Source organism: Thunnus albacares, chromosome 8, assembly GCF_914725855.1.
Source record: "Thunnus albacares chromosome 8, fThuAlb1.1, whole genome shotgun sequence".
Lineage (NCBI taxonomy): Eukaryota > Metazoa > Chordata > Actinopteri > Scombriformes > Scombridae > Thunnus > Thunnus albacares.
Window position 1 is genome coordinate 29,748,335 of NC_058113.1, and position 15,043 is coordinate 29,763,377.

General features: G+C 40.6%; 1 protein-coding gene across 4 annotated transcripts in view; it reads right to left on the reverse strand.

The window, feature by feature from the left end:
• Positions 1-15,043, reverse strand: part of sema6e (sema domain, transmembrane domain (TM), and cytoplasmic domain, (semaphorin) 6E) — a 166,112-nt gene that overhangs the window by 24,069 nt on the left and 127,000 nt on the right. For all 4 annotated transcript variants that reach the window (XM_044358190.1, XM_044358193.1, XM_044358192.1 and 1 more), the window contains one exon: positions 9,367-9,444. In XM_044358190.1, coding sequence (XP_044214125.1) covers positions 9,367-9,444 — 78 coding nt within the window. The remainder of the gene's footprint in view (positions 1-9,366; positions 9,445-15,043) is intronic.

A 15,043-nucleotide genomic window follows, 5' to 3' on the forward strand; every position in this document is an offset into this window, starting at 1 on the left:
GACAGGTCACCTTTACGTTTGAAAGAGCATGCCAGACTTTTTTCGGCACTCTTCGCCATAATTGACCTTCTCTGTCTTTCTTGCACATGAATAAACACTGAACACGACCATCAGGCCACGATTCATTTTGTTCTGCTCGGCTTTCCAAACACAAGGAGCTGCTGGCTGTCAGATATGAACATCTGTCCGCTTTTACCCATAAACCCTTTCAGTCTGGGTTCATGTCCTGTAGCTGGCTCCGTTACGCTCTCACTCATAAAAAAACATCACAAGATGGTTGGGGATTTAAATTTTTTAGGTGCTGTTATGATGCCATCTGAGTATTAATGACCTTGTTCTCTAACAAACTGGAGTGAATGCAGTCTTTCCCTCCTGGTTTGATAGTTTTGGTGTGATTAGTTGTTATCTTGGCACTGATAATATCAGAGCTTTGTGCTTAGTGGCAATATAGATTTTATTCCACAGATCAGAGGAAAAAAAAAACTTTTTTTTGCTGCTGTGGCCTTAACTTTAACGAACACTGTTGGCTCAACCTTAAATAAAACGACACAAAGAGTCAAGGTGAGTATCTGCACAAACTGATCTGCAGATGAGTCCATAAACACAATAATGATTACATAAGTAGCCTACATGAAAACATGAGCATGAACTGTTTCAAAAATGGGTTTGGGCTTGAGTGCTAGAGATGGACAGGTTTTTATTTTTCCATGGTGTTTGTTGACAATAACAAAAATATTAAAAAAAATCAGCAGCTTAATCCTGAAAAGTGTCGACCGGCACCATGCAGCTAACACACTTTCCCTTCCAGGATCTTTATCCAGCTCTGTCCTTGGCTGTCTTTTCTTTTGGCGTTGTGGTTTTGGCGACAGCGATTATGTCAAATACATTATAGATGACATACAAATTATAACACCCAGAAACGGTATGAAGCTGAGCCTTTTCCGGCCACAATCTTAAGCTCCTTTCACACATTCACTGCAACCTTAAACTTATCCGGACATTACCCGGAGGGGCTGTACTTGAGAATGCAAATGTCCAAATCAGTTGGACCGGACATTAAAACGTACTTAATCCCGCTGGCTCCCGTGTAGAAAGTCTGTGTAATGTCCGATTGAGCTCATGCGTGAATACAGCAGGTCGTTTTCTAGGGGAATTCAGAGTGTAGGCGTGTTGATGACGTTTTCTATCGTGCAACTGGCGTGAAACTAGAAGAATAGACGGGTCATTTACATAAAGACGCCAACAAAAATCTCCCGACTGGATAGATGACGAGATTTGGGAACTTACTGTCTCTTAAGTGCCGGCGCCGAACTCATCAGACAGATTCAAAAGGAATGGCGAGAGACTCGGTTGTTTATGACCAAATTACGGACCGGCTACATGACCGCACATACCAGGCGCCATTCCTCACCTAAACCAATCCAGTTAGTGAGAACACGTCTGACATCCGACGATCTCCTGATGTGTGCCACATGTCTTTAAAAAGGCGGCAACTCCAGACAATGTCCAGACCTGATTGTCTGGACGTTTTCAGGAGTTTTGTATGAGAAAACGGCTTTTCGGTATGAGAGATGAAGAGAGAGAGAGGGCTGTGAATCCTCTCTCCTAACCCTCTCCTATCCTCTGGATCAGCCACAAATCAGTCATTAAAATTTATGCCACCGCTGGTTGAGAAAGGAGAAAAAAAAAAAAGGAGACTGATAGTCCATGAAAAGAGTGATGTGAGAGAGGAGACAGTGAGAAACAGACAGAAAGAGAAGAGGAAGTCCCAGGAGGTGGATGACTTTTGAGCTGCTTCATCTCAAACTCCGGTCAGACTCTTTTCTGCTGCTCGATTAACATCAGTTCATCCATTTTTCTCGTTCCGTCGCTGTCCTTTTTTATCATACACCTTCTTTTCTCCTCTTTCAACATCTATTCATCACCTCTTTTCAATGATCTATATATATATATATACACACATATAAAAAGGTATCACTTAATGCAGGTTTAAAATCTGATGTTACTTCAGAGCCACAGAGAGAGTCTAAGCAGACCGTTTCTTGAAAAGAAGAATCTAAATGAAAAACAGATGTTTTGTACTTTGGAATCAGACTGATAAAAATTCACTCTCCCCGTCCTCCCACTCTTTCTCCTTTCACCCCTTGTTCCTTTTGTCTTTATTTCTCTTCCCTTTAAACAATCTCTCCTCTCTTAAGATTCCTTCTCTCTCTCAGTTTCCATCTTTTTTGATCGTCTCTCTCTCTTTCCTTCTTTCTTCCTCTACTCTTGTTTGCTTTGTTCTTCTGTCCGTACATACTTCTCTCTCCGTCTCTGGCAGGGGCCTGATAGTTGAGTTTGGACAGGATATTTTGGCTGATCTCTCTCTAGGTTCTGTTCCATTGATTTCCAGTGTGTCTTTGTCCTGAATGCTAAACCTCCGGCTCATAAATCAAAGCTCGGCGAAGTGCTCGGAGCACCTCGCCAGCGTTAAGCCACATCGGCACTTCCTCTCTCTCTCTCTCTCTCTCTCTCCATCACTAATAGGTCTAAATGTACTTGTGAGGACGTTTCAGTGACAGCTACTAACTCCTAACCTCAAACCTCAACGGAGGAGGCTCATTCATAGAGGCAGAGGACGAGGCTTTTTGGGAAACAAGAGGGAGATAAAAATAGTTTTTAAAAAAGGAGTAAACCATTACAAAAAAAACCCATTATTGAAATTCTGATTAAAAAGCTTCAACAGCGACACCTGCAGGGCAGGTAAGAGGAAGAGAGGGCAGTCAGAGGAGGCTCCTGCTGGATCTCCTATATCAATTTAATGTGCTTCATTTTCGTCATGCTTATCTATGATTGGCCAAAACACATAAAATGATGCTACTAGTGAGGACGTCCTCTCTAACCAATCAACAACCAGAATACAATATTGACATTGCATTGGTCCAATGATCCATATTTCAATTCCCTATCATTGTATGCGGTAAAGCCATAGATAGCACATTAGAAAAGAGATTATAATGTGTAAATTGCGAACACATCAATAAAAATAACATTTTATTTCGGCCTTTTCAACAGAGTCCAAGTTTCCTGCTTTCATATATACATTTCCCTTTATTTACTTTATTTTTCGAGCAGCAGATAGCTTCTTATGTTAGGCAACACAACAGTTAGCTTAACAGTCTTTAACAGTCCTTCAAGGCTGCTACAACAAGCTAACGGATTTCAGCTGTCTGGGCTGGAAACACGGTGGGTCTACGGTGACGTGCTGCAGCCCGGCATGTTGCTGCTCTGAAGTGAACTCTTCTCAACAACAATACAAAGTTAACAACATAGTTTAAATGAAACAACCAGGAGAGTTAACTTGTTTGTCATTGTTGCTAATGATATCAGACTGGTTAACCAGCAGCCACAAAGTTCTGTTAACTAACAAACAAGATGACCAACAGCCACAAATACAAATGGATGTTATAACATGGATACTTCATCTCCATGATAGAAAGAAGAAGACGTCACTTCTCTCTCTCCGTCTCTTAAGTCGCTAATTTGTTCTTTGATGGTTAAATGTCTCTCTGTGTGGCTGTTGTGTGAATTTATTCTGCACACTGAAGCTGTTGAAGAGTTACAGTGAGCTGTCTGGACTCATTCATTCATGTGGAATTGATCCAGTTTTTAATTGAGTGGTTGTTCAGTCACCTGTTGATGTTGTGTGATTTATGAACCTGTATCAGATTATAAGCTTTGTGGTATTTTTTTTTCTGTATACTAAGAAAATACACAGGAAACACGTGTAAATCATGTGATATGTTGTCTGTTTTTGATGAGAACATAAATCTGTTGTCACAATAGAACAATACTATAAATTTGAAGTTAACTTTGTTGGTAAAATGAAACATCTGAATCACTTCAGGGCTAAAATGAGCACTTCTTTGTTTAGAAACAATATGTAGAAATGTCTTTAAAGGAGCATTTTCACCTCTCAGGGGTTTTTGTTTTTGAAAGCAAATTGTTTTATATGCCATTCAGTGAATATTTGATGCTATAATTCAACAGGTTATGCTATAAATTATGTTGCACCTGCCCCCTAAAGGTCTCTGCACGGTCCTGCATTTGAATATAACAACATAACTTGAACATAATAAAGAAGAGATAAGTAGCCGACTGGTGTAAAATAACATGACGCCGTTCTGTCCTCCTCAATTTTTTGACTCACCAGCCGCCAACTGAACCTCAGATACTGAACCCTAATCTTAATTACAGCTTTCAACCGATCCTAAGACTTAATTGTAATGCTTACCAATTAATCCACTCCTTCAAGTCACAACAAAATTAAAAAAACAACTTTTTCATCTTGCTTGCCAGATTTTTTTTATGCCTTATTACACACACACACACACACACACACACATTTTTAATAAACAAAAACACATTTTCTAACAAAATCTCATTACTTTCACTTGCTTGGAAGCAGTGCATCTTTAATGATTATCTCAGTTGTGTACCAGGAGGCATAAATAAAAGTTCCAACGCAACCATGCTGCCTCTCGCAAATTAAACTCTCTTACTACATGACATCCTGCTTGTTTTTAAATAATTAAATGACCTCTCACTTCACGTTATTCCACCTCAACAGGAAGTAGAGAGAATCAAATCAACCACTTCAACCCTCTATATGCAAAAAACCTTTTTGAAAAGTATCACAGAGCATGTTAAGCACCACTCAGAGGCCGACTCGTGGCATTTCCGGTTAGCTTAGCTTAGCATAAACTAGCTAGCTAGCTTGGCTCCGTGCAGAAGTAACAAAACCTGCATACCAGCACCTCTAAAGCTAATGGATCAACATGTTATATTTTGTTTGAATAATGCACACAAAAGCACAACAAGTTAAACAACAAGTTATGGTTTTATTGAGGTTTTGTGCAGGACTATTTCTTGACCAGGGTGCAGTGACTTCCTGGAATTTTATCATCATTGTGAGGTTGCCGAGAAAAAATACTTCAGGAAGTCACAGCACCTGATTAAGATATAGTCTGATACAAACCTCCCGTAAAACCACTACTAGATGTTTTTTAATTCAGTTTATGTTAAATATGCTGCACTCATATCTACCGTACATACATGAGTGGTATCAATTGTATTCTCGAACTCTCAGCAAGAAAGAAAATAGATTTGTAATATTTCTTTTAAGTAAAAAAACTGACTGTGTTAACTATATTGGTTGAAATTACAATAATCCAAATAGTAGATGCTCTCCAATGCATAAACAGAAGAGGTCACACAGAAACATACATCTAGAAAAAAAAAAAAAACAACATAAAAAAACAAAATCCCTCTGGCCTCTGTCTGTGTGAGGGCAGGGGAAGTAATATGTCTGGGTGACCAAGCAGAGCATATGCAATAATTCCAGGTCGGCACATTTTCAGCCATCAAAATAATCTATTGGAAGCCAGTCAACAGTGGAAGTGGTGCTTTGGGTGTGTGTGTGTGTGTGTGTGTGTGTGTGTGTGTGTGTGAGATGAAGGGGTAAGGTAAGTGTAGTGGGTTGTCAGTCCATAGAAAACTTCCACACACACACACAGTTTACAACCAATGTACATAGAGGTAAGAGAAGGAGAAAAAAAAACCCCAGCAAGGTGATTTAGCAGCAGGTTGTACGTCAACCACACAGGAACGAGCAAAGTCCTTGACTGTCAGGAAGCGCGTAGAATGAGAAAATAGTACTTTTAACTGCCTCTGCTCCTCCTCCTCCTCCTTTACCCTTTACTGCATCCATCTATCTGTCTACCTATTCATCTATCCATCTGTCCATCCATCCAACCACCCATCCGTCTTTCTTCCCCATTTTCCCCAGACAGCGCGGTACACTGCTGCGTGATTGAAACACATGCAGCTGACCATCACTTTTGATTTTATGACACAGGCTTTGAGAGAGTAGGAGGGAGAGAGGGAGGGAGAAAGGTAACTTTAGTGCAAGAACGAATCACAACCAAAGTCCAAATGAAAGGAAATTTCATTATCTTTTTTTTCCTCCTGCTATAACATTCAGATCTGCTCAGTAAAAACAAAAAAAATTCTCTGCTCTGTTTAGAGAAGAAGAAAAACATCAGAGATGCACCGACTGATTGGCCACCAACTGAAATCAGCTGGTTTTCAGCTAATCGGTCATGACTGGTGACCGGCCCGATCAGTCTCATATATCCCATCATATTTTCCTCACGGAGCTGCACTATGGTTCCTGTCGCGCACACAGCTGTTACAGCACAGACGACACACACACACACACACACACACACACACACACACACACACACACACACACACACACACACACACACACACACACACACACACACACACACATGTCACTGGTGTGGAAGTTCTTCAATGTAAATGAAGACACAAAGCCCCAGTGAACATGTCCGATATCAAGAAGAAAAATGTGAGTTATTTAAATAGTAAAATGAACATGCAATTGAATTTTAATATTTCATTAAAGAAAAGTTACAGAAATGTTTGTGTGTGCTGTCAATTATAGTTGTCAGAACTTCTTTCTTATTTAATTCTTATAAAGAAAGAAAATCATCAAAAAATCGGAATCAGCCAAGAAAATTGCAATCAGTGCATCTCTGATCAGCATGCAAAAGGAGGAAATTTACATATTTTATTCTTGGTTTCATGACAGCGCCCCCTGTCTGTGCATTAACCAGTCAGAAAGCTGCTGTTGGGCCGAAAAACAGTTTTCAACCAATAAAATCCTCCCTTCCCTTCTATGTCCCCCCTATTTCACTTTAACACTGTTATACATTGAGATACAGTATGTCAGGACAGCCACTGCAACCTTATCTACCTTCTCTTCTTATCTACAAACATGGACACACATCTCGTGTTGCACCTCTGCTTGTTGAACGAGTGACCGAACAAACCTCCACCAGAAAGAAAGAGCTCTGCTAACATCACTTTACAGACTAGATCACCAATTATCTGGTCAGCTGAACAGCTGAAAATCTCACCTGCAAATGTCAACATCAGCTGATTTGGATGCTAAATGTTGTGGTTCTTTACTCTAACAAAACGCTGGCTGTCTTTAGCTTATAAGCTGTAGTTACCAGCACAAACTGTATCTCTGAGCCGCCTCAGCTGGCGCGTCCGCTCAGAGGCCTGAAGGCTGAAGGAGAACTCCTGATATCTCTGTAAAGTCCTTTTTTTTTTGTGAAAAGGTTGACTTCTGTGACTTCAGTTGGACTTTTACAGTCACAAACATAAATTCTGCTTCTAACACTACGGGGTCGGTGGGTGGGGGGTCGATACCGTACTGTCAAATGGCTCCCTGACAGTTTACAGGAATAGATAAGTAAATTGGGTTCTTAATTTCCTCATCGACTTGTCTCCTCCTCCTCTACTTATCCATGCTCCCCCTCTGACATCCTGCTCTGCACACACACACACACACACACACTCACAGAACCAATAAAATTAGAAGGTACCACTTAACATGTACAGGCCATTTGTGAATAAACAAGATAGATTTAAGTTGTAGGTCTCAAAAGGGACCAGAGAAGTGGTGTTTTAGTAAAAAAACTGCGAGTCAGATATTCATCATGCTGCCGTTGAAACCATGTCTAATTCTAGATTAGTTATTGATTTATCAGGAGTGCATCGCCCCGGTGAGTGTATACAGGTCCGGTTGATCTGCACAGTGCTGAACAATTCACTTGAGAAGAGAGAGAAAGAGAGAGAGAAAGAGAGAGAGAGAGAAAGAGAGAGAGGGGAGATATGAAAATTATTGCTTTTTGCTCCTGCTTGGAAACACATTATTGACTAAGTTACAAATCTGTCCGCTGCGACTGTGAGTTAAGAGAACTAATCAGAGAATTAATTCAGATTGACCAAACACAACAGTGGCTGATCTCACTAATTAGCTGAACTTCATCCAGAGGGGAATGAACAACTGAAACCTCCTGCTGGAGTGTTTGATTAGAAAGCAAATCTGCATACTTTTTGTCCCTCGGTGCTTCATGAATAGAGACTTCTCAGTTAAAGGTTGAATCAACAATGAATCACATTGGGCAGAAAATCACTGCTGCAACCGTTAATGGGACTAAATCTTTTGAAGTATGTTTTACTTTTGGCTACGCCCCGGTCACTGATGTTAAAACGCAAGTGTTTGTTTTTTTTTTCGAGAGCTGAGAGGAGAAATATATGCTGTGATGTCACCGGTTGGAAGCGTGGCCAGATGTGCGAAATGTCAAAAACAAGAGAGCAGAGAGCGGCGACGGCTTTCTGCCCTCTGTGCTCGAGTGTTGATTGACAGTTTGGGATTTGTTACCAGATAATAATCACTTTACACCCGGTTTCTCCCCTCCAATTTTCATCTCAATCATCTTATTCCACCCAGTCTGGACAGGATCACATGTATATTCTCACTGGATTCCTCCGACTCTTCATTGAAACTACACATAGGATGTTTAAGTTCAGTGAAATACTCAAAAACAAAGACACATGGCTGCACCACTCCATCCATAGAACTACTCTAGATGTCTTATAATCTTATAATTTAGCCTGACACATCTGGTATCTTTGGACAGAGTTTGGAACGACTGACCTAACGAGCAAGTCAGCTGGGTTTTAAGAGGTTTATCTCTCCTCACAGTGAAATTTAATCATCTCAAACCACAAGTCTAAACATAATAACCTCTTAACTGTGTTCATAAACTTCACCATCTTCAATTTAGCGCGTCATCGTTCTCTGCACCTGAGGCTTGTCCACCTTCACTCGGAAATGAGTTTATCACTCGCTAAAGACCCGACGATGACCTTGTATAATGCAGAAAGGGTTCGGCGCTGTGACTTAGTGAGGTGGAAATGTAGATACTTAGCTGTCAGACACTAATCTGACTTTATGTGAGCTTTGCTACCTTTCACCGGGCATTAAAACCCGCTAAACACGGTGTGCCGTTTTACTGTCGGTGTGCTGTTAAAAGTGTTGCCCCGCAGAGTGTTTTCATTTTGTAAGATGAGAAGGAGAAGAAGAAGCAGTAAAACATTGTTATTGTTCCCAATATGAAGACAAATAAAACAATAACAACGGTGATGAAATAAACACCAAAGTGCTTACGTCTGTCAGTTTAAAAATGTTTAAAGCCTGTGTGGATTGTTATTCTTTATTCATCACTATTATTCATTATTACATGAAGATTTTTCTCACATCTGGATGAATAAGGACTGGTGATTTTGCAGCATGCAGGAACAGGAAGACAAACCTGAACAACCTGAAGGCTGTAGTGATGTCATTCAGCCTTCCTCAGATCTACACTGGGTAAGAAGAGGATACCCCGACTTATTACCTACTGTGTGTGTGTGTGTGTGTTTGTGTGTGTGTGTGTGACTTACTTGAAGCCAGGTGAGACTGTGGCACAGCTGCCTGACTTCAGCCAAATGCAGTAAGGGTCCCGCGAAGACAAACAGCTCCTGCACGACAAACAGAGAGACAGGAAGACAATCGGTGACGGAGGGAACAGTAGCGAGCACATTGCCACACGCTGAATCGTGTGAAATTTCGGTGCTTCATAAGGTGAAGACAGAGAGGTCAAAGACACCAACAAGCAAGAAAAAAACCCACATTATATCATCAAGTTTTGCGATTAGAGTTATTTATAAGCGTCTCTAATTGACAAAACAAAAGCGGCGTTATTGTGAACTCGCAGCATTAATCTTTACATCTCAACTCCTCATGCGACTCCTATAATCTTGTTTTTATGCAAATAAACTGATTAGTTGACAATATCTGCTGCCACACAGACGCGTGCTGTTTAAATACAGCACAGCTACATCCTTTTATATGACTGAATATCATACACGTGGCATTTTACGACTCACGTCGCCGTTTCTGCCGAGATTCTATATATGAATAAAATATGTAATTACCAATGTTTGCTGACACTGTTTGTGAACGCTGACTAACAAGTATCCCGACACCGCTGCGTTCTTCATAACAGAGATGAATGCAGACAGTTATATAAAGAGACAAAGGCAAGATCACTATTAGATTAGTTTCTGATTACAGATAGGACTGTGGACGTGTTTGGTTTACTTACTTGAACGGATTAAAAAGCGGAGTTCTCTCTCTCTTACAGGCTTTAAAGCATCGATCTATAATTGGTTTGACCATATAAATTACAGATATTTACTCCTACATAATTGAAGAGTTTAACTTGTGGATAAAATGTCTGCATTTTGTGATTCTCAATTGAACAAAACTGAAAAAAATAGACCTGTTTGTCTTTAGAAAACATACTGAAGTAAACAAACCATCAGCCTGAGAAAACAGAAGAATAAACTAAATCCACTTTTTCGAGTTATTAAATTACACGTAAACTCACTTCATCGTACAATCAATTTATTCTGGTCCTTGTCTCGAGTGTTCACTGTATTAACCTGCAGCTGAGATGCAGTCATCACTCCTGTTTGAGAAACATCTGATAAAACTACAGCGCTGAGTTGTATCAGGAATTTACTGAGCCATGAATGCTGCAGATATGGACGTCAGAAAGTACTGAGAGACGTTGGTTTTTGGTCTGTTCATGACATTTATTGATGATAACAAATAGAGCCTGATCCTTTAAAAGATCTGTCAATCAATCAGTGAATCGTAGCAGCTTCCAATCTTCCAATCTCTCTCTACATGTGGACTGTACCTTTAAATGAGGACCATTCTGGCCATCATAGTGCCTTTCTTTGACCTTTCTTTGACCTTTCTTTGAGTTTTGCCACCAGTCTCGTGTCAGCAGACGAGTCAGTCACCTGCTCCTACTAACTATACTCAGAACTGTTTACTTCCTCCCTTTAGGAAATTCAGCATTAACCACAATCAATAGACATTAGTCACGTTCCCTACGGTAGAAATTCCCGGCTGATTCACAGCTTTCGGTACTATGAGACTCAGACATGTCTGTTGTTGATCTGCTGATCGGTGCTTCTGCCTCATGTTTGCTTTTAAATCTGCGGTTTTAAAACGCTGCACTCTGAAATGAGTTGAAAGGATCCTCGTGGCCTTTATCCTGCAACTTTACAGCTGCAAAACAACACCGGTGTCAGTGAGAGAATTACCGTTATTTTTTCTTGCGCTCTGCAGGTCGGCAGCGTTCACCCAGCAGCACCGACATAACGAGCATAAAATACATTAGGAGAAAAGAAAGACTACCGATGCTTACCTGCTGCCTATCTACACTTACATAAGAGATGTTTTAACCTGATCTTTTAAATAACACCATCAGAAATAAAAGTTGCCAGATTGCTGGCAGTACTTCTGGGTGCAGCTCCATGTCAAACCCTTTATGGCAGTCAAGGAATAAATTGTGCTGAGTTTTAATGAGGACTCCTGCGATCTGTTTTTAAATATCTAAAATTATTTACTATCTACAACCTGAGCGCGCAGGTGTTACACCACCTTCACCCTCAGTCTGTAAACATTACAGAGAAATCCCACCGAGAGCAGATCAGTGTGTCACTCTTACAGAACAGAAGGGAAGTCAAAAGGAGCTGTTTGCAATCCTACACCGCCTGCAGCTGGGAACTCATATTAATGCAAAGTATTTATGAATAAAGCTACAGCAGGCAAGATCTCTCTTTTATTTTTACCTCAGTTTTCTACTGCTAATTGGCACTTTACGGAAACCTGTGGATGCAACTGACATATGTAACTAATCCAGACTAATATAAAGGGATGCACAAATCCACCAAAATGACAAAATACTTAAGTTTGTCATTTCCGCTCCTATTGGCAGGATATCGCTTGTCGATCCTTCCATACGCCCCGACCTCCATGTGCAGTTTGAGGCTCTATAATAATGTCTCCAACATCTGCCTTCGCTCCTGACAGACGACTCATAATTCACACACCTTGCCAAATTGTTTTGGACCTTTTCACAAATGAACTGTGCTGTCATTTTCTTGGAAGGACATTCTCTATGATAAAAATAATAATAATAATACAAAAGCCCTTCAATAAATACGCAGTTAGTGAAGCTCGTAAAGTTTATTGTTGAGACTGTCAAAAGGTGCTGATTCGACTTGACAGTAAGAGAAATAACAGGCCTGTAAGTAGGTGTGTTTCGGCCGCTGTTTGGTGAGGATTGTATTCCTGGTGAACAACCACAATATCCTCATTTTCAACAGCATGATCTTTGATTTTCTTGATTGTGAGTAACTTTTCTTATCCCAAAAAGGCAAAACTCATTTGCACCGAGGGCACGACTACAAGAGATGCAAGTCCTAAGCATATCAGAGAGACAGCAAATACATGATGCACCCAAACTGGAGGGAACATAATAAAAAGCGGGAGGGTTCAAGTCATTTCAAGTCAAAAAGGCGCGAGTTATTTGTGTTCGGGTCAAAGCTGCGAGGCTTTTTTTTTTTGAGTCTGTGAAGTTCAGTTTAAAGTTGTCAGATTTGGGACTGGAAGTCTGTAAAATTCAGCAAAAACTCTGTAACGTCTTACAACAATCAATCAAAAACTACTGTGAACTTCACAACACTGGCTTTTGCTGCTGGACTATTGTACCGAATGAAAATCATGAATTGATTTTTTTTCCCCCCCTCTCTCTCAAAGCATTGCAGACTGACAAAGGACCTCTGGGTATTAAGGTCCTAGAATGACTCTTGCCGCCATGTGTGGCTGCCAATATGTGACACTGCATAGTGTAGCTTTAATAAATTATTCATAAATTAGCCATAAGGTATATATGCATCTCTCTCTCTTTCTCTTTCTCTCCAGTCTCCCTCCTCCTCCTCCTCCTCCTCCACGTCACTGCATTCCTCTGCAGTTACAGGACAGGAATGAACCTCAGCACTAAAGCTCTATGGGAAAAGAGCCCAGTCAGGTCCAGCTGTGGTTTGTTTGGTAAGAGACACGTAGCAAAGTCATTTGTTCTGTGTTTGACATTGTTTTCATATGTAGAGTTTATACACGACGTATGTGTCCCTCGTCATTCTTTAACCCTTCAGACTTCTTCTGCCATCTTGCTCTCATTCTGACACGCTATGATGAACACATAGGTGTGTACGTTCGCCTGCAGCTACACTGTGTGAAGAACATCCATTAGCTGCTGAGAGGAGAAGAGATTTATCCATTTTTTGAGACCGATGCTCATAATTTCCAGTTTAGCAAACATCCTGGGAAAAAAAAACACAACACTGACTTACTGGAGATGTTTAAATTGATGCTGGTGAACAACTAAACACCAAGATGCTATTCAAGAAATTAAAATTAATGCAATAGATTCAATTGCAGCAGATGTTTGCTGTTATTTTATCATTAATCTTTTTGTTATTCACATATAAATTAGTAGGTTTCTTCTGTTTTTGTGAGAAACTGGATCTTATTTTCATACTGTTGGCCATCATTCTTATTGGTAATAATACTGTGACACTGAACTCGCCAAGTTAATAAATGAAATCCATGAATGTGGCGACGTTGCTAAAAAGAACACGCATGCAATGAAGCCATCAGACATGTTGAACAAACTCCCGGAGCAGCATGTGTGCACACGTAGCTTCCTGTACAATGACGGATTATTACTGACATTTACCCCAAATAAAGAGGTTGATATAATCCGGTGTTGTTTACAACTTGTTTGATCATCTTGACTGCTTGTGTTTCTTGTCCTGATTTCACCTTCCAAAAATCGCAGCAGTTACTATGACGAGTACAATGTTATCATAAAATGCTAGACAATGTCATAATAAACTGGAATTATCTGTTAAGGCACTGATGATGCACATCTTAAAATGAGCCAGAAATGCTTCATAAAGTAGGTGACAGTCAAAATAATGTAAATGAATTCATCCTAGACACTGAAACTGTTCATATAAAAAAAAAAAAGACATCTCCTCTGGAGTTGAAAATCCCTGGCTCTACAGATTTTCAGAGTTTGAGGTCTCTTCTGCCCTTTCGTTGTTTTTTTTTTTTATTTTTATTAAAATTCCCACTTCATACATTTCCTTGCTGCTGTTCAAAACAGAGTATTTTCTGAAACCTAATATTGGCAGCAGGGCCTCGAGTGAAAAAAGAAACCTGACGATGCAGACTAAAGTGACGGAGAGAGAGAGAGAGAGAGAGAGAGAAGCCAAGAGTGAGAGACACGCGAGGACTGAGAGAAAAGAGGCAGAAAACAGAGAAATGGAGTAAATCTCATCTGGAGTGAGAGACAGATTCATTGGTGTGGTAAAGGAGGATGTGGCGGCTGAAACCTGACCTCCTGGCCAGTGCTGATGAGGCTTACGGGGCCCCTAATCCCAGGATGAGGTGTGCTGTAGCTCTAGTCTCTAAAAAGGATCTGGGGGATGTAGCCGGCCAGTGAGTTTCACAGGCCCTATCCTTTCTCTTCCCCGTTCCTTCTTTTCCTCCTCTCTCTCTCTCTCCTCCGGCTTCAGGAAAAAAAAAAAAAAACAACAGCGGCCACTACTGCTGGCTCTTAGCCAATCAGCTGGATCCAATTTATGACTAAACGATGTTGAGAGCTTCTCCGGGTCTTTGCAATGAGGGTTTAGCATGCTATGGGTGTATATGTATTCCCTGGTGGAGATGAGGAGAAATCCTTCCTATGGGTTGGAGGACTTTTAGAAAAGGGGGGGGGGGGGGGTGCATGGAGCCAGCATTCCTCCCAGCCCCAAAAATAGAATCTGAAGCTGGGGAGCAAGTACATTAGCTGTGGCTAAAACATCGCCTGCAAACAAAAGCCTGTAGACAAAGAGAGATGGTTGAAGGCTCTGCCACGCTCTGCTCATAAACTTGCTTTAAAACATCATGTATGTAAACAAGCAACCTGATTTCACCTCCAAATAAAGAGGTTAATATAATCTGGTGTTGCTTAAAATCTGATTGATCATCTTGACTGGTTGTGTTTCTTGCCCTGTCTGACTATACTGTAGTGATTTCACCAAGTTTCCAAAATCGCAGCAGTTACTTTGATGAGTACAAAGTTATCATAACTGATAGAAATGATGGACAAAGCTGCAAAAATAAGACAATGTCACAATAAACCGGCATTATCCGTTAAGCCATTGATGA